Genomic DNA, 22699 nt, shown 5'->3' with positions numbered 1-22699 from the left:
TTAAAGTGTCTAATGCAGCCCTGACCAGAATCAGATGAAAGATTGGTCATAGTCAACCAATGCTATTAGTGCTTGAGTGGTTTATAGATAATAAAATCTTCTGTCTCTCTTTCTCCATCTGCAAGTAGTGAAAAAGCTTCCATCTCTGGTCAAACAGCAGACTTTGTTCACTTATTTAAGCAGAACTCTGACCTGAACATTACTTGAATATTGAAAAACTGGCAAATGTTTGTGGTGTGGGAAGCAATGAGGATTAAAAAAAAAAAAAAAAGGCGTATTGGATTTGTGGCGCCGACTAGGACTGGCTCTTATTTAATTAGTGATTTCTTGTAAGAGGTTCCAGCTGAAGCCCCATTGCAGCTGGATTCTTTGGCTCTTCCTGTAACGCCTATTGATCAGCGATATTCGCCATGGTCCACACACTGAATTTCTTTTATATAACAGAGTATAGAAACGCAGGCAGTCAACTGAGAAACAGCCTTGGAATACATGGACATTCTTCAGTCCTCTAGGAAGTAGTCCAATCAAGCCCAGACTTAAATTCAATTGAGAATCTATAAGATGCTCTCTCCAATTTTTAAGATGATTATTATTTAAGTCTAACAATCTGAGCTCAGTAAATTGACTATATTGAGCAAGGTAAACATAACCTAGTGAACTTAATTTGATGAAAATAATGTGTAAATCCGGTGCTGCTACAGATCGATTGCTTTACTTCAATTTGTTCTTTCAACAAATAATAAACCTTCAATACTGACAGCAGATATTAACCAACAGATAAAACCCCTGCATTTAAGCCAAACCTTTTAATATCTTCATAGTTCAGAGCTATAATAACAAGTATGTTTTCCTAAGCTTTCTCAGTACATCACACCGAGACTATTTTAATTGCCTAAAGATGAAATAAGCCAGTTTCAGTAGCAGGAATGCATTCTTTCTACAAAATAAAAAGCAAAAATCATTTTGAGATGTAATTATAGGTCATTTTAAAGGTAATATTGAAGATCTTGGTATATTAAAGAGTTTTTAGGGTCTAAAAATGTGAGACAGTTTAAGACCCTGCAGAAATGCACACCACACTTGTTAAGACTTTGATTTTAATACTAATCAATGTTTATTTTCCCTTGCCCTATAGTCACATGGAAGAGCTTGAATGGTGAATATACCCACGTTAGGTGCAATGCTGAATTTTTGAGGGGATTCAATAAATATGGCAACATACAAAGTCACACTTTAAAACCTTTGTGGAGCCGTTTCATCAAATGAATCAAAAAAGCACTAAAATTATAGCTTTATCATAGATGTACATAATCTTTATAGAGTTTACTTATGCAAAAGAAGTTACATTACTTCTTTTGCTTTTTTTTCTTTTCTTCGATTTTGCTTTATCATGCTAACTGGTTAAATGCACTTTATGTTTTCCAATATTAGGTCAGAATATCATTAATGAATTAGTGGGAACACTCCCATGAGGGGTCATGCGTGCTGAAAGGACGAGAGCTCTTCAGGCTCTGCTTTGCCTCATCATCAGAGCAGCCTTTTGTCTCCTGATTACCAGTGGGCCTTCCGCTCTCTGGCAACCAGCTCCAAGAAGTGGGAGTGGCTCGCATAGAGGCTGAAGGACGAGTCCACGTCCACCCACTGGACGTGTCCTGCGTCATCGCCAGCCTGCAGAGGCAGCTCGCTCACACTGTTGCCTGCAATCACAGGAATATTTAGAGGACGAGTGCGCAGCTGTGGCGATAGGGGGATTTCAGGAAAAATGCAAAAGAAATGTTACCCGCTTCATCGTGGAAGTTGACGGCGACCGTCTCCATCCAGGCGTTGTCGGTGTTTCTTGGATCATCAACATAACCTTTATAAATCTGAAAGGAGACAGGTTTCTTCAATATTGCTTGAGCACTTCCTCACATACATTTTTGGTTATTGGGTCTCTCTCATGTATTCAGAGCCCTTGAATTTTTTTATATTTTATGTTAAACCCACAATTTCCAATGGATTGTATGTCACAGACAAAAACAAAGAGTGTTTTGGGTTTGTTTTTTTTCACAAACTGACTTAGTTCTGGGCTAGGTCTTGCTATGATCGAAACCATTCTGTTACAGGTTTTCTTCTGTTGTCTCAGCTAAAACGTGACGACAAACCGTCACATTTTACTCAAAAGTTACTCACCCCGACCCCTCCAACCTCGAAGAGTTTTTGGATGCGATTGAGGATGTCTTCCTTCTCTGACTGCTTTAACGAAAGCAAATTAAGGGCTTCCTCGGAGAACTCCCGCTGCATCGTGTGGGAAATCTGTTCCCCTGGGTCCACCATTCCCTGTCAGAACCAGGATGCGCAGACAAAAATATATTCTCAAAAAGAAAAAGCACAAGAAAAAAAAAATGGCTTTAAAACTTAAGTTTCCCAACTTTAGCCAGAGAATAAACAAGCACAAATCAGGTGTGCCATAAAATTGCGAACGTTGCTGAATATTTAAATTTTGACAGCTGGAGATGAATTAGTGATGCCACGGTTTCTCTAATGAACCCGCTTTTCAAACATCCGGAATAAAACGGATCACGTGCGCGACTTTCATTTATTTATTTTTTCAGAACACAGGTTCTAATCCTGTGGGCTGGATTTTAAACTTCTCAAGGAAAAAGGAAACAGACAGTGAAAGCTTCTGTCCTTTGCTCCACCTCCGGCTCTCCTCGGGGACGAGTCATTTTAAATGACTCAGTCGTTATTAGCCTGCTTAACCTAAGAGAAACGGGCCACGGCTCTGCGGTGGAGGACTTTCGTTCAGCGGTGTGATGAATCTTACTAACAGATGAAGAACTCAAGAATATGATCACTGATTTTCAGAACACAGGAAACGGCTCTTCTAAAGGACCAGACTGTGGAAGCTGTTGACGCCTACAAATATCTGGTCACAGGTATTGACAGTAAACTAACCCAATCTGAGAGGCTGTATATAAGAAAGGGAACTCAAGAAACTCTCTTCATTCCACCTTGACAAAACCTTTTTCATTCTATTTTTATCCAAGCCTTTGTTGGATTGGTTCCATCTTTCCGCTCCATGTCCTGGTTTGGTATTTTAACTCTTAAAAAGAAGAACTGCCTGAACCAAATACTAAAACAGTCCAGTAAGAAGAAGGATGAGATGCAGCTGAACCCAGATTCCTTTTACTTCAGGCAGGTGAGGAGGTCATCTACATCCATCTTAAAGAGATGCGTCTCATCCTCTGCACTGCGATTCCAGGCTCCTCCCATCTAAACGCAAATATTTCATTCCCAATGTAAAATTAAGTGGTACAAAACCAGTTTTGTTCCTGCAGCCACAAGCTTCTAAAGTTCAATTTCCCATAGTTTTAATATCGGCTTATTTTATTAAAATGTTTTAATCTTGTCCTAATGAGTTTAGTGTATTTGAGTCAGTGTTTTTTTGAATACATTTTTTACAGATTTAATGTTGTTTTTGATATTTTTAAGAACTGAGCGCGAGGCCATTTTGAATCACGTTGTATTTATATTTATTGTGTGTTGATGTAAAGTTTTCTGTCTGGTGAGAAAGCTGACGCAACTCACTGTAACCAAATCTAATAGCAAAGTTGATTGGGGATGTTGGATACTCTAAATTCCTTTATACAAAGACAAATGAGTTTATTCTGTCTTTCTCCACAGCTTCCTTGAAAATGTCATGAAAAATGGACTAAGAAAATAGCTTACACCTGGAATGGCCCACTCCCCACAGTCTTTCCTCTGGATGGACACAAACTGCAGGATAGGCTTTTTGGAGGCCGAGTGATGAATCTTTTTTCCGCTGGCATCGACCTTCCACCTGCCACACAGAGCAACGCCTCAGGTCATCAGAATTAAAAGAATAAAATCATCTATAGAGAAGTTTACATGCACTCACCAGGGGCATACATTTAGTAATAATTTTGAGCTTTTAATTCGGCACTTGAATCCGTTTGTCAGGTTAGTCTAATACAACACATGGTTGAAAAATAGAAACTGGTCCCACAGACTTTCTAAAAGGTTTTAGTCAAAGCTGCTCCAGATGTTTAATGCTTTATTCACTTCAAAATCAGTTTTGATGTGTTTGGGATTATTTTCCTATATAAACACCAGATATAGCCACGTTTTTACCATCTTATTGTTGATCTGATGTGAACCTCAAAAACATTTGGTGGTAGCTCTCGGTCTTCATTATCCTAGAAACTTTGTATACAATGCACCAGTGCCAGTGAGTGCAAAAAGAACCCTCAGCAAAATGCTGCCACCACCATGCCTGGAAGGTTGATCCAGTGTACTTAGGCTTAAAAGCCTCACTTTGCCTCATAAACATTCTTCTTATATGTGTGTTTATACACGTCAACAGCTGCAAATTTTCAGCTGTCCATTTTGGAGCCGAGGATTATTCCAGGTAGCTAGTGGGTTGCTCTTTAACATTATAACTAAATCGCTCCCAACCAAAGTGGACCGTTTTTGATCGAACGGTTGGAACTGGATTCAATCTGGTCTTCCGACTGACGCCAAACACACATCAAAAAGGGTTTTGGGTAAAGCAGACTCACATTAAGCATTCTTAATGAGTCTGACCTCAACTGTCACAAATGCATGCTTAAAAGCCTGATCTATGGAAACCAACCAATTTAAATTATTTCCGCCATGTCTAAAAGTAATGGCAGTTAAAGATACTAAAAGTAATGGCAGTTAAAGATACTGTCACTAACCATAATGCCATTATGCCACAACCGGCATTATGGCAGAAGCTAGCTGAAGGTAAAAAAAATAATAATCTTTTAGATCTAAATTAAAAAGGCTTTCATGCAAAAGATGGCTAGATGGAAACTTTTAACCAACACTGAAACGACAAAGACTTGTTTCCTTTTACAGATAAAAGTAAACGAGTTTAATTAGTTTATAGAGAGACTTCTCCCTTTTAAAAACAGAATGACAATCAAAATGCTAATTTATACCTGAACAGATGTTACCTTGTGACTATAGGGTCTGCAGCATGATTGGGTCCCCATCGTCCAAGCAAACCTCGTCCAGTCAAACCAGTGCGTCCACGAGGGTTTCTAGATCAGAAACATTCAGTGTTGGAAACTAGAATTTCTGGTTTCAACAAAAAATGTCTTCAGTAAAGATCACAACGTTGATTAGCTGGCATCCACTTAGGAAAAAGCACCTACAGAAAGTCCTCACCCAAATGTCTCTGTACATTAACATTAAAGAGTCTGGCTTTTACTTTTTTGTTGTTGTTTTCACCGCTGTCCTGAAAGAACCAGCTGCACACACACACACACTTATTAATCTGATTTCAGGGAAATGTTGCAAATTGCTCTTTAACTTACAATGGCCTCTCATTTTCCACTTTGTATTTTCCCTCAAAGCTCGACCTGTCCACAGGACCGTCATAAGCATTGAACTTTGGAGAGAAGGAACTGCAGGACAAGCAAATAGTACACAGAAATTAGACAAAAATCTTAGAAAAAGTGTTCAGACCCCAATTTTTTTCACCTTTTCTCGTATAACTGCTACAAACTGAAAGACGTCTTTAGTCTGTTTATGTGATTAACTAAAGACAAAGCAGGTTGTGACTGGGAAGCAAAAACTAGACATATTTTTTAAAATATAAAATAAAACTCACACTTTTATTCAGTTCAAACAACCGTATAGTCATGTGTGAGAAATGCCAAGGTGGTAATGGAGTTGAGAATCTGCACCAAGACTTGAAAAATCAGCGTTCACAGACCCAAGTGATCTGATCTGACCGAACCTGAGCCATTTTAGAAAGAAGAAAAGGGAAAACATCGGCCTCTGCAGACGCAACCCTGACAGAAACACACATGTGAAACATTTGCAGCTCGACGGGACATTTCATTGGGGGAACCGAGTACAAATGAATGACCTACTCTTAAGTTTCATATTTTCAAAAAATGAAAGTTGAAAACCATGTATAGATTTGCTTCCACTTCAAAATGAGGCACAACTTTGTTCTGATCCATGACATAATGTATCACAGTTAACATGCTGTGGCTCTGATGTGACAAACAGCAAGTACTTTTGCAAGTACAAGAAAGCAAAGAAGTGAAATGCACACTGTGTGATCAAATCAAATCATCCAGATGTTAAGATTTATTTGCTAACATTGCTCACCCAATATCGGGATCAGCCCAGACTGGCTTCTTTAAAACAGCTGGAGCAGTGTGCTCTACCGGGCTATACTGGGGCCACTCCTGGTTCCAGTCCACCTTGTCGTCAGGTACAGTGAAGCGCTTGATGGTGGACTCTGGATACTGTGGACATCTGGATTTTACATGAGGACCTGCTGGGGAGAACATGGTCCCGATACTGCTGGTGTAATAGTCCCCACAAACAGGTTTAATATGTTTACTGGCTCTGTCAAGATGATGGGATGAGCAAAGAACCGCAGGTCTGAAGAGGGGAAACAAGAAAAAGACACACCTACTTTCAGTTCTGGTTTATTGGCGACATGGAGGCGACTACTTGGTTTCTATCATGAAACCGAAAGCATACAGCTGGTCGTACCTGGCGCCAGGTGTGGAGGCAGTCAACGGGAGTCCAAACAGAGTAATCGCCAAACGAATAGCACTTGTCCACGGTCGTCTCGAAGAAGAGAAAACCATTCCTGTAAAGTCAGGAGTAAATCGTTTAATCAACCCACCTCATGACGTGAGCAGGAAGTGCATCCCTTTGCGTGGTGACTACGTCACCACGCAAAGGGATGCGTTTGAGCTTGTTTTTTTTTTTTAACAAAAACAAGCTCAAAGTTTTTATCTGACATGCAAATGACACCAGCAAATGAGACCCAGTCCATCACTTTGCCTCCACCATGTTTTATGTGGTTGTCAATAGACAGGGTAAAGTTTTACGTGTCCCAACTCGTCCTTTAAGGATGTTAACTTTGGTTTCCTACCTTACAGTACCTAACATAGAGTTATTTATATTCAAATAACTTATATCTGAAAGACAAAATTGAACCAGAGTCCACTTTTGTTTTGCTTCTGACAAAATAACTTACCTAAACACAATATGTAACTGAAATGAATTAAACGTAGTTGTTTGGTCCTTTTCGACCGGTTCTCACCCTTCTTATGCAACACCAAGAATAATTTACTAGAGGATTAAAGTAATTTGTTACATAATGAAAACCCTGTATGGGTTTTCAAGTCAAACGTTCCCTCTCCAATATGGCGGACGCGCTGACGTATCGCTTCTACAGCTAAAGCGGCGCCTCCTCGCCTACACATCAACTGCTGGCTGTCGCTCGAACGCATTTGTTCTTTTTTTTTTTTTTTTTCGCTGCTTTTAGTTGTAAGACTGATTTCGCCCCGCCCAAACAACGCAGCCCTGTATACATATCCAGCGCACCTGTACGATGCCGTAGTTTTGCACGCGCATTTACGCTTAGTGCCGAGAACTAACCGAGCTCGCGCACCAAATCCATTTACGTTGTTGGTTGTAAAGAGGAGCAGCACATCGCCCTCTCTGCTCCATTCCCTCCGCTCAGCAGAATCATCCGCCGGAGCGAAGTAACGGGAAGCTGGAACACCCTGCTGAAGGCAGCGGCATTTTCTCGGAAGGAAACACCCTCAGAGAGCGGGAGCGGTTTGTAGAGAAGAATGGCGGATTCATGCGGCGATATGCCTGTCAAGGCCGAGAACTCGGAGTGCGCTGAAATAGTTGTTGATACAACTGAGCCGTCGAAAGCGATTAGTACTGGTGCTGGTCTCGGCTCTGGCTCCGGTCCTTGCCCCAGCTCTGACCCTGCCCCTGGCCCAGATATTGGCTCTGACACCCGTCCTGGACTCGACCCCGACCCTGCAGCTGCACCTAAACCCATCCCCATGTCTGTGTCCAAACCCGAGGAGGCAGCGGCCCCTGGTTCTGGCGTTGTCTCCGGTTCTGACTCTTCTCTCGGCGCCGATTCTGGCTCAGCAGAACCCATGACTGTGTCCGAGTCTGAGGAGGCAGCGGCCGCCGCTCCTAGGACTGACCCGGGTCATGCTTGCAACCCCGGCCATGCCCCTGGTTCTGGTCGTGCGCCTTGCGCCGACTCTGTCCCCATGGCTATCTCTGGACCGGAGGAGGCTGCGCCCCCGCCTCGGTTGCCCAAAACAGACGTGGAGCTGGTGAAGGGACAGGCATTCGACGTCGGACCCCGCTACACCAACCTGGCTTACATCGGGGAGGGAGCGTACGGCATGGTGTGGTGAGTGTTATCCGCCAGCTCCCATCGCGCGCTTGCCTTCCCTTCAAGCTCTTTTAAACGGCGCATCTTTTCAGAGTAGATGCAATTATAACGGGGAGTGTGCAAAAACACGTGCAACTTTGCAGCAGCGGTCCTGCTTAACAGGTTAGCTGAGCTGCTGCTACAGGCGGGGTTCTGATAAAGCTATACAGGAAGCGAGATTGGGGGAGCGATTGCGCAGGACGCGGTTGACTTTTTCTCAAATATGTTCGCAAGCTTGTACTCAACCTCAAATGTGCCATAAGCCTAATTAGACCACAGTTCTCCTCTCTGCAGGAATAAGCCGCAGCGCAGCGTCCAGGGTGGATTTGTTGGTGGTAGCCAGGCCTTTCCTCCTGTTATGTGATCTGCAGCCCTGCGTGGCCACTTTGTGAAGTCATCACTGGAGCAGAAGATCAGATAGGGAGTGTGATATATATATATTAAAAAAACGAGATAAAAACACCCATTGATATCGGGATGAGACAGTTGGGCAGTTTACATATTTCACATTTGTTTGCCTGATGCCAGACGTGTGATGCCACCATACATGCAGTCAAGTGTAAACATCACAACCGGTCGGTTTGGTGGAGGGAGAACAGTTAGTTTAAGTTCATCTTAAACACCGAGGAGGAGCCATCTGACTGACATGGACAATATGTGGTTTTAATGAGCTGAGCTTTAATGAGTGGTGGTGGGGGAGGATTTGTTTTATCTTATTTTATACAGAAGGTGAAGGGAAAAGGAGCAGATCTGGATCTTTAAATGTTTGTGTCACACATTCCTTCTCTAAATATGCAAATGTTTCGACTAGAATTAGCCAACCGGATGTTTAAATCGGCCAATTTCCCCCAGATTAAAAAAAAATTGTTCTTTTTAACCGTTGTTTATTTCGAGGCGCTTTAAGGTCAGTTGAAAAACAAACAAATCTGGTACATTTGAAGGATAGAGATGCACCAATTTTTTTTTTAGGTCTACTTTTGAAGTACAAACTGTGCTGCAATGTACATGCTGTTTGCTGATGCATTTATAGAGAGAAAACTGAGGGAGTTCTTAGCTTTGATGCATTCAATGACTAGGAAAAACTTTTCTTTTTTTTTTATCTCTGATCATTACCAATTAAGGGGAAATTATCTGATTTCAATCTAGCAGCTTGGTCAGTGCATCTCTAGATTTGACTTAAATGTTCAGCTGCACACCTCCACTAACAGCAGAGCGGTGGTGTAATGTCTATTCTCTTGCAAAATGTCATGCAAAACCCAACGCCGATAACCCCAACAAAGGAAGTAGCGCCGAGATAAAGCCGCAACGCCAACATCATGTCGTCGTCCTCACACTCCACACCTTTCAGAAGTCTGCAGTCGTTTTTGCTTGTGTGAGTTGTGCGTGTGCGCTACTTCTTGTGTTTTGTCCTTCCTTTTCCCATATCCAGTTCAGCTCAGGACAACTGGACCCAACAGCGGGTGGCCATCAAGAAAATCAGCCCGTTTGAGCACCAGACGTACTGCCAGCGCACGCTGCGAGAGATCAAGATCCTGCTGCGCTTCCGCCACGAGAACATCATCGGGATCAATGACATCATCAGGGCGCCGCAGTTGGAGAACATGAGAGACGTGTATCCTGCCACGCTGGGACCTGTGTAACTCGCCAGGAGCTGAGTGTTGCGGAGATTTTTCTTAATTTTAAGACGAGCAGAGAGGAAACGTTCGGCTAAGAGCAGCGAAGCTTAGACAGCATCAAGGTTCCTGTGGTTACCAAAGCAGGTGAACTTGAGACAAAATCCTTGGAAGAGTTGCAGGGATTTATTAGTTAGTTTTGTTGTTTGGCTTTATCATCCGCTCTTGTCACGTTTAATTGTGCAGAGACTCCTGCGCTCTTTCACCTTTATTGCGGCAGGTTTTCATTTTTTAAGTGTTTGGCTTTGAGGATTGGTTCTGCCCTTCCAGTCAAGCCGCCTGCGAGGCAGCTGAGATTAGATGAGTCGGACCCGTCAGTAACGACTTAGACGGGATTCTACGACCCCTTTGAGCTTCAACAGGCCCTTTTTTTCCGGCTCAAAAACCTTCAGTATGAAACTGTTGAGATTCACATCGAATAGAAAGTAAGCAGAGTTGAACTGCTGGCAGATTATTGCATTTTCAAGTGTTTTTTTATTATTTCAGGTTACTGTAATGAGGCTGGCCTTACAGGAATTACCTAATTAAATTTTCTACAGAACAAAAATACCAAACTATATCCTTCCACAAATTGTATCCAAGCAGTTTGTTTTATTAGGCAGTTTGTAATGACTATTTCGATTCGACATATTGTGCAGGTTTAGTATAAACTAGGGATGGACAATGTGGACAAAATTTTGTGGTACTCTTATGATAATGGTAAAAATAATAAACTATTCCTTGTTTTTTTAGGTAACATTTTGGCTGTGAGTGCCTTGCACAGCATTCATGACACCCTAATCACAAAAACTGCTCTGAAAAACATCCATTTTTAAAACAAGTTGACTTAGTGATTTCTATTACACACTAAACAGATTATTTACTGATATTTATTGATGTCCTTGTGGAGAAAATTCTAAAAATAACATGTCTGACAATACTGTTAGTTTTTGGGGGGATTTTTATTATTAACTGGAATTTATCAAGACAAATTTAAATGAAAATTTTGATATAAAGAGATTATGATTATTGATAAACGATACGATAAATACTCACCCATTTTTTGTATGAATGCCACTATCAGCCATGTTTTTTAAAACTAACTATTTAATTTTTTTTTTTGTTTTTTAAAAGCTAAATGAAGTCTATTTTTTTCCATCCTATATTTGCAAAAAGTAGAATATTATCTGAGCATGGAGCCTCAAGATTTGGCAGCAACGGATAAGTTTGTAATTAGATTACTCCGTCAATCCCTTAGACTGTGCTAAAACGAGTTTTCGCGCTCATAGGGATTTAAAATTATTATTTATTTTGCCTTTTTAAAGAATCACTTTTACGACGTACTGTAAATAAAATGTCTTTCACCTTCCTGGGACAAAAAATTTGATTAGCACCGACTCTGATTTATCTCAAAGCAGATTTTCTTTCCATCCTATACATTTAGTTATATGGATTTACAAAATATTAAAAAAATATGTTTTTTCCCAGTCAAAAAAAAAATACTTGAATGAATTTCAACTCCAGATAATGGAGGGCTTTTCAATGTGATTTCAATTGTAAATTCAAAAAGTTGTTTTTTTTCTTCCTGAATGTATGTCAATAGCTAAAAAAGACCACTGGACGCAGATAGTTTTCTCTGTTTTTTTCTAAGTGGTCCATTCAACACCGGCATGGGTAAAAAAGTGAAATAAAATAGAAAAATGTCCATGGACAGGGCAGGGTTAATCTAACACGTCACCTGTGGTGGTTAAGCTGCTTCAGTTGTTTTTCTTTGGTTCCCGTTGAGCAGTGATGTGTGGGCACGGCCCGCCAGCGAGCTGCTGTCGCTGAGAGCTGCTCTGGCTGCTGCTTTGTTCAAAAGCTTCATTGTTTCCAGAAAAAAAAAAGAAAAATGTCAGGAATGTCTGAGTCTTTCAATCTTTGTCTTGTTTGATGCTCCCAGTCGGTTTGGTTGCTCAGTGTTGCCACCTTGCAAAGGCGTTTGTTACCGAGCAAAAGTAACAACTGATGGGATTTGATCAGCTGAGAGCAACAGATAATGCTGTGAACACACAGCTTTTGTGTTAATGCCAAACAGTTGGAGCGGATCGTTTTTCTTCTTTCTTTGCCAAAGAAAAGCTGCTCATTTGCTGTCTGTCGTTTGGTTTTTGGTTAGAAAACACACAGCAGTATCCTGTCATGGTGATGCACAGCACAGATCACTATTGGGTCCTCTTTTCTGATGTTTTTTTTTTTTTTTCTTTTATCTCACCCTGCAAGGTTTCTAGTAGATTTAGGATGAAGATGACCATAATAAAAAAGCTGATTTTGCTACTTCTGCATGGATTTGCTCCCAGATTTGGGGTCAGTTTGTTATATGAAAACCCAGCGACCAGCCCGTTATCGGTTCTCTGGTAGAATCCGTCAGATTTTTGTTAAAAATGTTCATGTGCTATGGAGGGGATCCACACGGCCTTTCAGCAGAGAATCAAGCCCGCAGCATCACAGATCCTCCACCGGATTTAGCTAGTGGGTGTGAGGTGTTGTCACACATGTTCATCCCTGTTGAAAGGAGTGTTTGCCGAAGCCGTAGCTCAGCTGAAGTCCATCAGAGTTTTGCTAAGAAAGGATGACGACAGGCAATAATCTCATTTCATATTTTGACCTACCTTCTCAACAACAATAATTTTGCAATATGTTGTGCTGCTCTAATTGTTACCACTTACTTTAAAAGACATTGCATGCAACTCTGCAATCTTTGGTTGGTCAATGCATGGAACTGTCTTGTTAAACAACATTATGTTTAACAGGGATTTTATAATACTATGCGTAACTTTTGTTATATTACCTTGCTTCATTTCCTTGTGGCTAAAGGGGAACGGTCAGAACATGAGCAGCCTCATCGATTGTTCTTCTGATAACCGTGCATCTGTTCTTTTTGTAGATTTTGCGGTTGATTTTATTTTATTTTTTCTTCTGGTTTACCAGAGAATGATTAGAGGAACATAGTCATTGCAACACAGGTTTCACACTGTCTGCAGCCCAAGGTTTTGCAGTTTCAGGTTGAATAAAAGCCGTGAAAGTGGGTCTGAAGAGAAATTTAAAAAAAAAAAAGTGAAGCACCCAAATTTTGTCAGTCCAATGTAAAAAGAATGTGACTTTCTGTCAGTTTTGGGTTCGTTTGCCTTGACCCATGCGTGTGTCCAGCTACATCGTGCAAACGCTGATGGAGACGGACTTGTACAAGCTCTTGAAGACCCAAAAGCTGAGCAACGAGCACGTGTGCTACTTCCTTTACCAGATCCTGAGGGGTCTGAAGTACATTCACTCTGCCAACGTGCTGCACCGGGACCTCAAGCCCTCCAACCTGCTCATCAACACCACCTGCGACCTCAAGGTGAGTCCGGACATCTGGCGGTAAAGTTTTCAGCAGAGACTAAGTAGAAGGATGTCGTACCTGCAAAGGTACTCGTACCACTTGACGGTTTTCACACTTAATAGAGCAACATAAATTAGTGCTTATAGTCCTGATCTGCAGTAAGACTTTTTGCATAATTTTGTCAGCCTGTCACAACAAAATACACCGCAGTGTGTGGCGGATACAAATATGGAGGACACTCTAGTTCCTCCTCTGTACAACGTTGTGTTTTGTGTTGGGCCGATCTGGCTTTCCCCTGTTTCATTTTACCTTTGCTTTAAATCTACATGTTCCCACTACAGCTGCATCTGTCTTGGTGATTTTAGTTCTTGGTCAGGTGCTGCTTTTAAATACCTCGTTGGTTTCGAGAGTCATAAAAACTTCACATTTCAATTTCTTTCTTCTGTTTTTTTTTTTTTAGCAGAGTAAAATGCAAACTTGTTCAGAAAGTCTGCATCCATAATTTTGTTTACAAGTAACAATGTCTTTGAAATTACAGTAAATGTGAAGGTTTTTACAGGTTTTCTGTAGTTCCTTCTCTTCTGATTAATCACCTCGCTGAGGTTTTTCACATTTTGTAACAAACACAAACATCAGTCTATTCTTGTGGGTCTTTGCGATATGAGGCAACGCAAAGCAAGCCCCTCCAGGAAGTTGCAATCGCAACTATTTGTGCAAATTCATTCGTCGTTCTCAAATTTTGAGCGATGCAGTTTTCACCCATCACCGCAAGTTTTCCGCAAGCCTAACCAAATCGCCTGCAGGTTTTCTGTAGGCGATTTGGTCTCTTCTGATTAATCACCACGCTCAGCTGAATTTTTTCCAGTCTTCTTAACCCCTTTCTAATATAACTTCCCGCTTCATGACATCTCTTGACAGTCAAACCTGCAAGACTGACGCAAAACAGTTGCCCTTTTTTTTCTTTCTTCTTTTGCTTTCAGGCATAATTTTATTTGCATTAAGGGTGTTTTTTGTAGCACCATGTTACGACACGAATAAAACAACAACAAAAAAAACAATTGCAACTTTGACCACAAGCCTGTGAAAAAGGTGCCTCAAAATCTGTTTTTTCTTTTAGATTACAACAGTCACAAAATAACACATTTTTTTTAAAAAAAGCTTTTGCTATCTCAGTAAGAGCTATTGTGGATGATAAAAAAAAAAAACTACTTACAGCTTTGGAGCTGCAGGTTCTGCTCTTTAGCATGAAATCTATCTAACTTTGTTCTTGTAGCAGAGAAATTGGGGAAAATTGTTCATGTGTTTTAATCTGATTTTGCAGCTTCCTCTCAGTTTTGTTATTTTTGTTTGCTGGAACTAATCTCTCAGTGTGTGTGTGTGTGTGTAGCATAAAATCCACAGTGGTCTTGTGAAAATTTGGCATTCGACCATCAATCCCTGGATTAGCTGATCATACGTGAGGAATGGAGCACAAAGGAAGCGTTTCAAAGCAGCGTGTTGCCAAAGTCGGACCTAATCCTAAAGCAGCTGTACAGTTGTGACTTTGCTTTCTGGCTTTAATGTGCAGAAAACATTCAATTAAAAATAGATTTGCACAGCAAACAGGTTAGAAAGAATGAACTGTCATATTTGCACCTTTCATTAAAAATAGGTTTGATGTATTTGCGTTGTTCCTCTTATTAGACCAGCTGCTGCCTCCTAATGAAGCCCATTCCTTCTCAGTACATTATCCTGCTTAAATGTAGCCAGATTACGTGAATGTTACACAATTTATAGAACTTCAAAAGTGGCTTTATTAATAAAACAGGAACATATTAAGAAGTGGTGTGTGTCCTCTGGCTGGAGCTTGACAATTAGTTTGAAAACGATGTAAGAAAGAACTGATTTTTTGTTCTTTTTTTTTTTTCCGTTTTGTTTCTTTCTCAGATTTGCGACTTCGGCCTGGCTCGGATAGCCGATCCAGTTCACGACCACACTGGTTTCCTCACGGAGTACGTAGCCACACGTTGGTACAGAGCCCCAGAAATCATGCTCAACTCAAAGGTACGAGTTGAACTCACTCACTCGCTCTCGCAGTTTTGGTATTTGACTGGCAAATGAGTAAAAATTCAGCTGAACGGGTGTGGTTTTTCAGGGCTACTCAAAGTCCATCGACATGTGGTCAGTGGGCTGCATCCTGGCTGAGATGTTGTCCAACAAACCCATCTTTCCTGGGAAACACTACTTGGACCAACTAAACCACATACTGGGTGAGATTTTTTTAAATTTTTTATTAACTGTGCAGTCGTGATGAGGACAAAAAGCAAAACAAAACAAAAAAGCGGCCACGCTGTACAACATCTGTGTGTGCAGGCGTACTTGGCTCACCGTCTCAAGAAGATCTGAACTGCATAATTAACCTGAAGGCGAGGAACTACCTTCAATCCCTGCCCCCTAAGACCAGGATTCCCTGGGACAGACTGTTTCCAAAGGCAGATCCAAAAGGTAGATCCACTTATTATGACTACTGCCAATGTTTGAAAAGACCTGGAAAATGAGGACATTCTAAAGGAAAGTTTATAAGTTTGTTTTGCAGCCTCCATTATTTAAAAATGACTATAATTGAAACATTTGAAAAGTAGGTCAGAGTAATGAAACCACACCCTGATTAAAAGCAGAAATCGTAATATGAATCTGCAGAGAGAGAAACTTAACAAGCACGAAGATTCACTTGTGTAACATTTTTATTTTGTTTTAAGTTGAAACAAGCAAACCGTAGGTGAAAATCTACTGCTAAAAAAACAAACAAAAAAAACCACACATTTAAGAAAAACCCATTAAGAAACGTGTTGTAAGAGAACTAATGCTGCTTATGGGGATATTAGTCAGTCAATAAAGTCTGATTGTTTTATTGGAAAACACAAAGTTTACTGCACATGAAATGTTCTCCGGGATCGTCCAGCAAAAAATGGGCCGACCACAAACACGTTTAAAAAAAAACGGATCAAATGAATTAAACTACTGCAGTAATATAAAATGCATCATATTAACATCTTGAGGAGGAAAAGATTGCAGCGGTCAGTTCGTTTTGTCATCCAACGTGGTTTGTTATCTGCGTCTATTTAGCTTCAGGAACCAAATGCTGTGACAAGTTTCCACACTCAGGGTTCCTACACACATAGAGACATAATGAAGAGAAAAAAGCAAAAAGATCTTTAGTTTTAGGATGTTTTAAACATTTGAGTGTCTGACAAACAAAAAAATTTTCTTACTGAATACATTTTTTTGCACGAGTGTGTAGAAACATTTGCTAACAGAGGATGGTTAATGACGACTCCTTGTTCTTTTTTGGAGCCTTGGACCTGTTGGGTTGCATGTTGACATTCAACCCCAACAAGCGCATCACTGTTGAAGATGCCCTGGCTCATCCCTACCTGGAGCAGTACTACGACCCCACCGATGAGGTACGAACACTTCCTATAACTAAAGTTTATTCCAGAGCAAAGGTGAGAGACGTGACTTTGTAATTTCATCTTGTGGACATAATATATAAATATATCATCTAAAGAAAAAGTTGAATTGTTAAAGATGATTAAATATGTGAATTTGAAAGAGCAATATTTTTTTCTGTAAGGAGTTTTTGCAAGCCCGACCAAAATGTTGTAGTGTGAGAACATTCCACAAATAAATGTTCAGTATTTTCACCATCACACTGACAAAAAGAGCAGCTGTTGCTGACATCTAAAGAGAAGCGACACATATTATTTTTAACTGGATAATATCTATGTGAAATCTTAAATAATTATTTTATTATATATTTACGAGGCAATAAAAAGATTGCACTCTGCAATTTTTTGCGCAAATAACCCCATCTATGTTTACTGATGGGAGTGGAGAAAGCTAGTGAGTGAGTTCTGATAAACCTGTTTTCAAATTTCTTACTCATTATTTTAGCTCCTTCAATTGAAATTGAGTCATGAAGGTTTGGTTTGTGCTAAACAGAGCAAACTATGAGGAACAGCTATAATGACCACTTCAGATTCTTTTTGAGAAATCTCTGTGGTTATTGTTCATAAAATGCTCATAGGTATACCACTCACCATTACTGTGGAGTCACTGATTTATCAAATTAATATTATCAACCCATTCATGAAGAAATAATGATTTTTTTAATAAACATTGTTCCATAAGATGCTGACTTTATTTTAAAATGAAGGACTTGGATTTAACTGTAAGCTGTTAACGCTACTAGTTGCCAATTCTAAACCAATCAGACTCTTCAGCTCCTGTTCTGATCCGTGTTGTGTGTGCTCTGGTGTTAGCCCGAAGCGGAGACGCCATTTGACTTCGCAACAGAACTGGACGATCTTCCCAAGGAGACGCTGAAGGAAATGATCTACGACGAAACGGCTCGTTTCCAGTCGATCAGCTGAGGCACAGGTCAGTCAGTCAGACAGTCAGTTGCATGTTCGCAGCGGCCATTTTACCCGGATTTAAAGTAAAACACGTCTGTTTTATGTGGGTATTCTGCTGAAATGTTTGAGAACTCAAAATAGGGGGGAGGGGGAAAGTAATTTAAAACTAACATCTGAAATTGGATGAAGGTGCTTCTTGATATCTAATTTAAATAAAAGTCTTGATGTTTTGGATTATTCTATTTCCTTTGTTCCTTCTTTGCAAAGTTATTCCAGCAACGCTTGGAGCCAGAAGACTCTGAACGATATGCTTCAACAAAAGAAAAGTACATCCTGAAGAAACCAACAAATATAAACATTAACCTGCTTATCTTTGCATTTCCACTGCAAGACGGAGCTAAGTATAGAAATGGGTTGCTGTTACCGAGCAGGGTGTACTCTGTCAAATTCATGCCCTTTCCGTTTTGTCCTTGTTGGACTCCTCACTCACCTCAGATATAATTTTTTTCCCCCTCTTGTTTTTAAGCCTATTTTTACTGCTCCGGCTTGTCTAGCACCTTCTGCAGTAACTCCTCTCCTCACAAACCCATATAAACCATCCTACTGTATTAACCAGCTCTGCAATGCTCCTGATATATGAGAACGAGTTACTGCTTTAAATATTTGAGGGCTTATAGAACCGGGACGGAGATGCTAACCGGGTGTGTGCATGTACGTACAGAATATAATGGATTTTCTAGTTATTTTTTTTTTAAATGTGGTTGTCAGTTTTTGTTTGTAAGGGTGAATTTCGAGTCTTTTTTTTTTGGTTGTTATTGTTTTGTGTGCTTCTGAATTTTTTATTTTTTTTTATTAGTGTATTTTAGACAATAATTGATATTTTTAGTGGCATGTTGTCAGGATTTCTTTACCGTTTCTCCTTTTTCTGTACGAAAACCCAGCTTAATGCATGCATTCCTGAAATTGAGCAAAGGTGCAAAGAGATCCCAGGGGGACAAAACCGATGCACAACTCACCCCAAGGCCAAGCACACTGAAGACTCCCACATGGTTTAGCAACATGACACATACTGGAGGAAATAGATGAGAAAAAAATGCCCACAGGCTCATTAAAATATTGCAGCTGTGATACCAAAGTCCTTTTATTTTCTATTTTTTTCCCCAGAACAGATGGGTTTCTCTCTGTTGAGTATTTCTTGTTTTGTTGTTGCTCTGCTCTCTAAGCTTCACCCAAATCATCAGGAAAGACTGAAATGCATGACGACTTTTTTCCTGTATCACATTACATTCCCATAGCAAAATTGTCACCAATGACAATGACGCTCCATAATGTAAAAAAAAAAAAAAATCCTGCTTGTGTTCGCTTCGGATTATTTATTTGTTTATTTAATGAGTTTTTGTTGTTGTTTCCTCTTTGAATCTTGGTCCTTGTACCTCAAAAAATGAGAGAGGCGATGTCTTTTCCCACAATTTACTTGGCTGTTGGTTTTCCAAGAGATGGTTGCGACTTTTCATGCTGTTATATGCCAAACTGATTGCTAATGGCCAAGAAAATTATTGCTTTTTGTTTTTTTTTAGTAAAAAATATCTATGTACATTGCTTTGTAGGTTTTTGCTACATGAGTTGGCCTCTGTTGCTGCATTTGCGTTGTTCTGCCTAACAGGGAGGGTTTATTTTCTTGCTCTAGTTTCTGTATCTTCCTCCTTTCTGCTCTTGTTCTGTGTTGGTTTGGACCACCTGCTGCTCTGTGGAGCTCTACTCGATTGTATTTTGTCACCTTTTGTTTGTGCTGGGACTAGTAAGAGAAGATGCTTGCAGAGAAAAATTCTCTGCTCTGGATCACTCGCGGCTGGCCTGTGATGCTAACCTTCCTGCCCTCATCTTATATTTCTACATCTCTGATTTCGTGTCGCTGTTCCCTCAGAAGCTCTTTTTCTGTTTCTTCTTCGTTTTCCTCCAAATCTTCTCCATGCTTTACTCAAAGGGCTGCCTCCTCATCCTCCTCCTCCTCCTCGCCTCTCTGCTCGCTGTCCCCCATCAGTTCTTCCGGAAGCAGAACTCCTGGTCCGATCCCGACCCAATCAGCACGCCTGCACTTTGTCTTTCAAGCCATGCGCCCTTCGTCTCCCCTCCATTTTTTTGGAGGCTATTTAAGCTAGCCTCCATCTTTTGTGTCGTATTTGTAGAGCTTTTAATTTCGGTTTTGCAGAAATGTAAGTCTGTGTGAAGACTGTTTGTGTATTTGCACTGTTAAATCAAGACTCCTCTTTTCTTTTTTTTTGGGATTATCACTTACTCCCTGTGCATTTGAAATCCACCAGCTGAGTTCTTGGTGTTGCACGTAAAGGCCTCTCTATTAATATCATTTCCTCCCTCTTAACACGCCACCTGACCCAAGATCTTTTTTGGAAATAACGAAAGAGGAAAGAATCCTGACACACTCCAACACACACCCTCTCGACTCACCTGAGGGTCGTGACCCCAAGTGTCGACTTTGACTGTATCGGCAAGGGCCTGCCTGTCTTAAAGCCTGTTTAAGGATGTTTTTAAATGGCTGTTATTATTAAGTTTTATTGGTGGAGTGCTTTTTTTTTTCTTTTTTTTTCCATAAAAGGGAGTTCAGATTTTTGTGTGTGTGTGTTTTCTCTTATGGCTATTATTAATATTACTATAACTAGGAGTGTTTTCAGTCTTTCTGAAGAGTATACTTTTTGTCTTTTATGTTCTCCAACCAGATCGTAAAATGATTTATTTTGTTTTACAGAGATTGTCGAGAATATGAGTTACTGAGAGCTATAGTCTGTATCCTGTGGTATTATTAATTAAATGATTAACAAAAACAGAATTATACACATGGACTTAAATAAAATTTCAACATGCTGTTAACCCTGTCTCGTGGTTTGTTGTTCACCAAATCAACCAGGAGGGGGCGGTAAGCATGCAGAATGTGAAGGTTGCATCCTCTTCTTCCTGATCCTTTAGGGTGGATTAGTGAATTTGTTATTGGATCAAATTTCCCCACATGCTTCAAATACAAAAGTGTGACAAAGTATTTGCTCTTTAACAGATTTATTCTACTTTAGCTTTTCCGTCACACTGAAAATGGAGTTTGTCATTAGGCAAAGATGAGCTGTCTTTGTCAAATGCACAATTTGAATTAACTGTAATTAACTTAAAATCTGTGGTGTATATTTTCTAGGCACATAGTGCAATCGAGTTACTATGTTACCTTCAGTTATAGAAATGCTGCATTCATTAAGCATGTATAAAAGAAATTTGACTTTCTAATAGGACAAAATGGTCCTGCTCTTTCTGACAGTGCTTCTTCTTAAGCTGTTTACAACCGTTCTTAAGAGTGTTGGACTGAGAAATCAACCTCGTCCAGCATTACTGTCAGACATATGAATCGAAACTCACTTAAATGGAGCCTGTCTGACAACATGCAGTAGGGTAAAAGACTTTAAAACGAAGCACATTATGGTCCAATCAATAGGACATAATGTAGTGTCCTGGGTCACAGAAGTACTGCGTCTTCCTCACTGCACAACACCAGGATCTTTGATTCCAGGTGAGATCGGGGTACTTTCATTCACCCATAAGAAATAATGAGATAATTAGCTGTATAAAAGAGGATTTTATGCAACGTGCAATCAGAAATTGGAACAAATACAGAGTCACCATTCAGTGCTGGATCGTCAGTCAACATATCTCAGTGTTGATACAGAGAGAAGAGGGGAAAAAATAGCTCTGTATTTATTTACTTTCTAAACTACACTCACTGTAAGCTCCCTTGTCCTTGTATAAACTTATTCATGTGGTTGCAGAACTGGTTACAGATATCCAAGCGGTGGGAGTGTACATGCAAGCGAGATAAAACGACTCCTGGTGAAGTTGTCAAAAAAAGGATACAAAGGATTTCAGATAAAGTTGTGTACAGACAGTTTCAGCTGAAAGTACAAACAGTTTCACCTCACAAGGAGATAATGAACCATACGCTCTGAGGGACTGAACATTTAACACACTGTTACAAAAATAACATGTTCACTTTGTCTTTCTTTTATGTACTGAGTTATTGTGTGGCAGCCAAATCTCTCCATGCTGAAAATGAGAAAAAAAAATAACTCGAGCTCCAGAGCTCACCAAATGTGTTTTTGTTGATTTTCTCATTAAACATGACCGAATGACTTTCTTTGCCCAACTCGATCGTGTTCATTTGGGTTAACAAACAGATCCTGTACTCTGCAAAGTGAGACAGAGCACATCCTAAATTATTATTAAATGTTTTCAACATACATTTCGACACGTCCAAACATATCAGAGCCGTCTCATGTTTCTCCGTAACCCCTCCTTCGGTGGTGAACTTTGAGCCGTGAGAATGCTCTTTTCCCTGGAACGTATCGTACCTGCTTTTCTCATTTTCTGCGGCATGTCTGAGCAAGGCTGCTCCCACTCAGACATTCCTCAAGTGTAAAAGCTACAGCCTGTATCCGTCCTCTTGGAAAAAGAAACAAACAACCAAATGTCAAAAGTATGACTGCGAATGCAAGACAATGCTGGAAATTCAGGTCATCCTGCAGTGAACAGTTGCATGTGTTCTGTGTTTTTTTTTTTTTTTTTTTTTGCAGCACTCTGCGGTTGTTGCACCTCTGCATTGTTTGTTGCATTGAAACACAACAATGTACCACGTCCTGCTGACTCTGTAGTTGATATAGAGAGTTTTCAGGGATGCCAACATGCACATTTTGGAGCTCATACCTCCTCCTGCCCGTTAGACAAATGCACGTCCTGCTCTCCCGGAGAAGAGTATTCCAGCTAAATGTGTGCTAAATTTACGAATACACTGAGTATTCCAAACAGCAATGCAGGATGAGGTCAGTTTGAGGTAGATTTGATAGGATTACAGCTGCAGTGTGAAGCAGAACAAAAGAAAACCTGTAAAGTTGCTGGAAAATGTGCCTCAGAAAGGTATGACACACAATGCCCTTCCCTCCCTGCCGGAACAGAGCCACTTGACAGAGGGACAAGTGTTGCCATTGGCAAAGGAGAC

The 22699-nt window shown here is 40.4% G+C and overlaps 2 protein-coding genes across 3 annotated transcripts; one reads left to right on the top strand and one right to left on the bottom strand.

Moving 5' to 3' along the window:
* Nucleotides 1–693: 693 nt before the first annotated feature.
* On the bottom strand, nt 694–8753 carry nudt9 (nudix (nucleoside diphosphate linked moiety X)-type motif 9). Of its 2 annotated transcripts, none has more exons than XM_055036128.1 (9): nt 8495–8753; nt 6544–6643; nt 6151–6429; nt 5346–5435; nt 4983–5069; nt 3712–3823; nt 2173–2319; nt 1781–1865; nt 694–1697 (listed from the first exon to the last, which is right to left on the bottom strand). In XM_055036128.1, exons 2-9 carry the CDS (start codon nt 6639–6641, stop codon nt 1552–1554), a joined length of 1044 nt encoding a protein of 347 aa, XP_054892103.1. In that variant the 5' UTR covers nt 6642–6643; nt 8495–8753; the 3' UTR covers nt 694–1551. The 2 variants fall into 2 exon arrangements, with proteins under 2 accessions (XP_054892103.1, XP_054892102.1); XM_055036127.1 differs by lacking the exon at nt 8495–8753 and adding an exon at nt 7441–7506.
* mapk3 (mitogen-activated protein kinase 3) lies at nt 7625–20538 on the top strand. Its single transcript, XM_055036126.1, has 9 exons — nt 7625–8227; nt 9678–9860; nt 13087–13276; nt 15185–15301; nt 15393–15507; nt 15611–15742; nt 16592–16701; nt 17560–17677; nt 17920–20538. Exons 1-8 carry the CDS (start codon nt 7638–7640, stop codon nt 17668–17670), a joined length of 1548 nt encoding a protein of 515 aa, XP_054892101.1. The 5' UTR covers nt 7625–7637; the 3' UTR covers nt 17671–17677; nt 17920–20538.
* The last annotated feature ends 2161 nt before the right edge of the window (nt 20539–22699 follow it).

This window comes from Poeciliopsis prolifica, unplaced genomic scaffold, assembly GCF_027474105.1.
Source record: "Poeciliopsis prolifica strain line A6 unplaced genomic scaffold, Auburn_PproV2 SCAFFOLD010, whole genome shotgun sequence".
In the NCBI taxonomy this organism is placed as follows: Eukaryota; Metazoa; Chordata; class Actinopteri; order Cyprinodontiformes; family Poeciliidae; genus Poeciliopsis; species Poeciliopsis prolifica.
The sequence above is the reverse complement of the archived record's forward strand: the minus strand, read 5'-3'. Positions and strand labels throughout refer to the sequence as shown.

Coding starts and splice junctions, on each gene's coding strand:
- nudt9 (XM_055036127.1), bottom strand. CDS start 7,462: ATGGATTTGGTGCGCGAGCTCG. Junction 5,436..6,150: donor TGGGCTGATCCCGATATTGG/GTGAGCAATGTT, acceptor CTTGTCCTGCAG/TTCCTTCTCTCCAAAGTTCA. Junction 5,070..5,345: donor GTGGAAAATGAGAGGCCATT/GTAAGTTAAAGA, acceptor TTTCTGATCTAG/AAACCCTCGTGGACGCACTG.
- mapk3 (XM_055036126.1), top strand. CDS start 7,638: ATGGCGGATTCATGCGGCGATATGCCTGTCAAGGCCGAGAACTCGGAG. Junction 8,228..9,677: donor GGAGCGTACGGCATGGTGTG/GTGAGTGTTATC, acceptor TCCCATATCCAG/TTCAGCTCAGGACAACTGGA. Junction 15,743..16,591: donor TCCAAAGGCAGATCCAAAAG/GTAGATCCACTT, acceptor TCTTTTTTGGAG/CCTTGGACCTGTTGGGTTGC.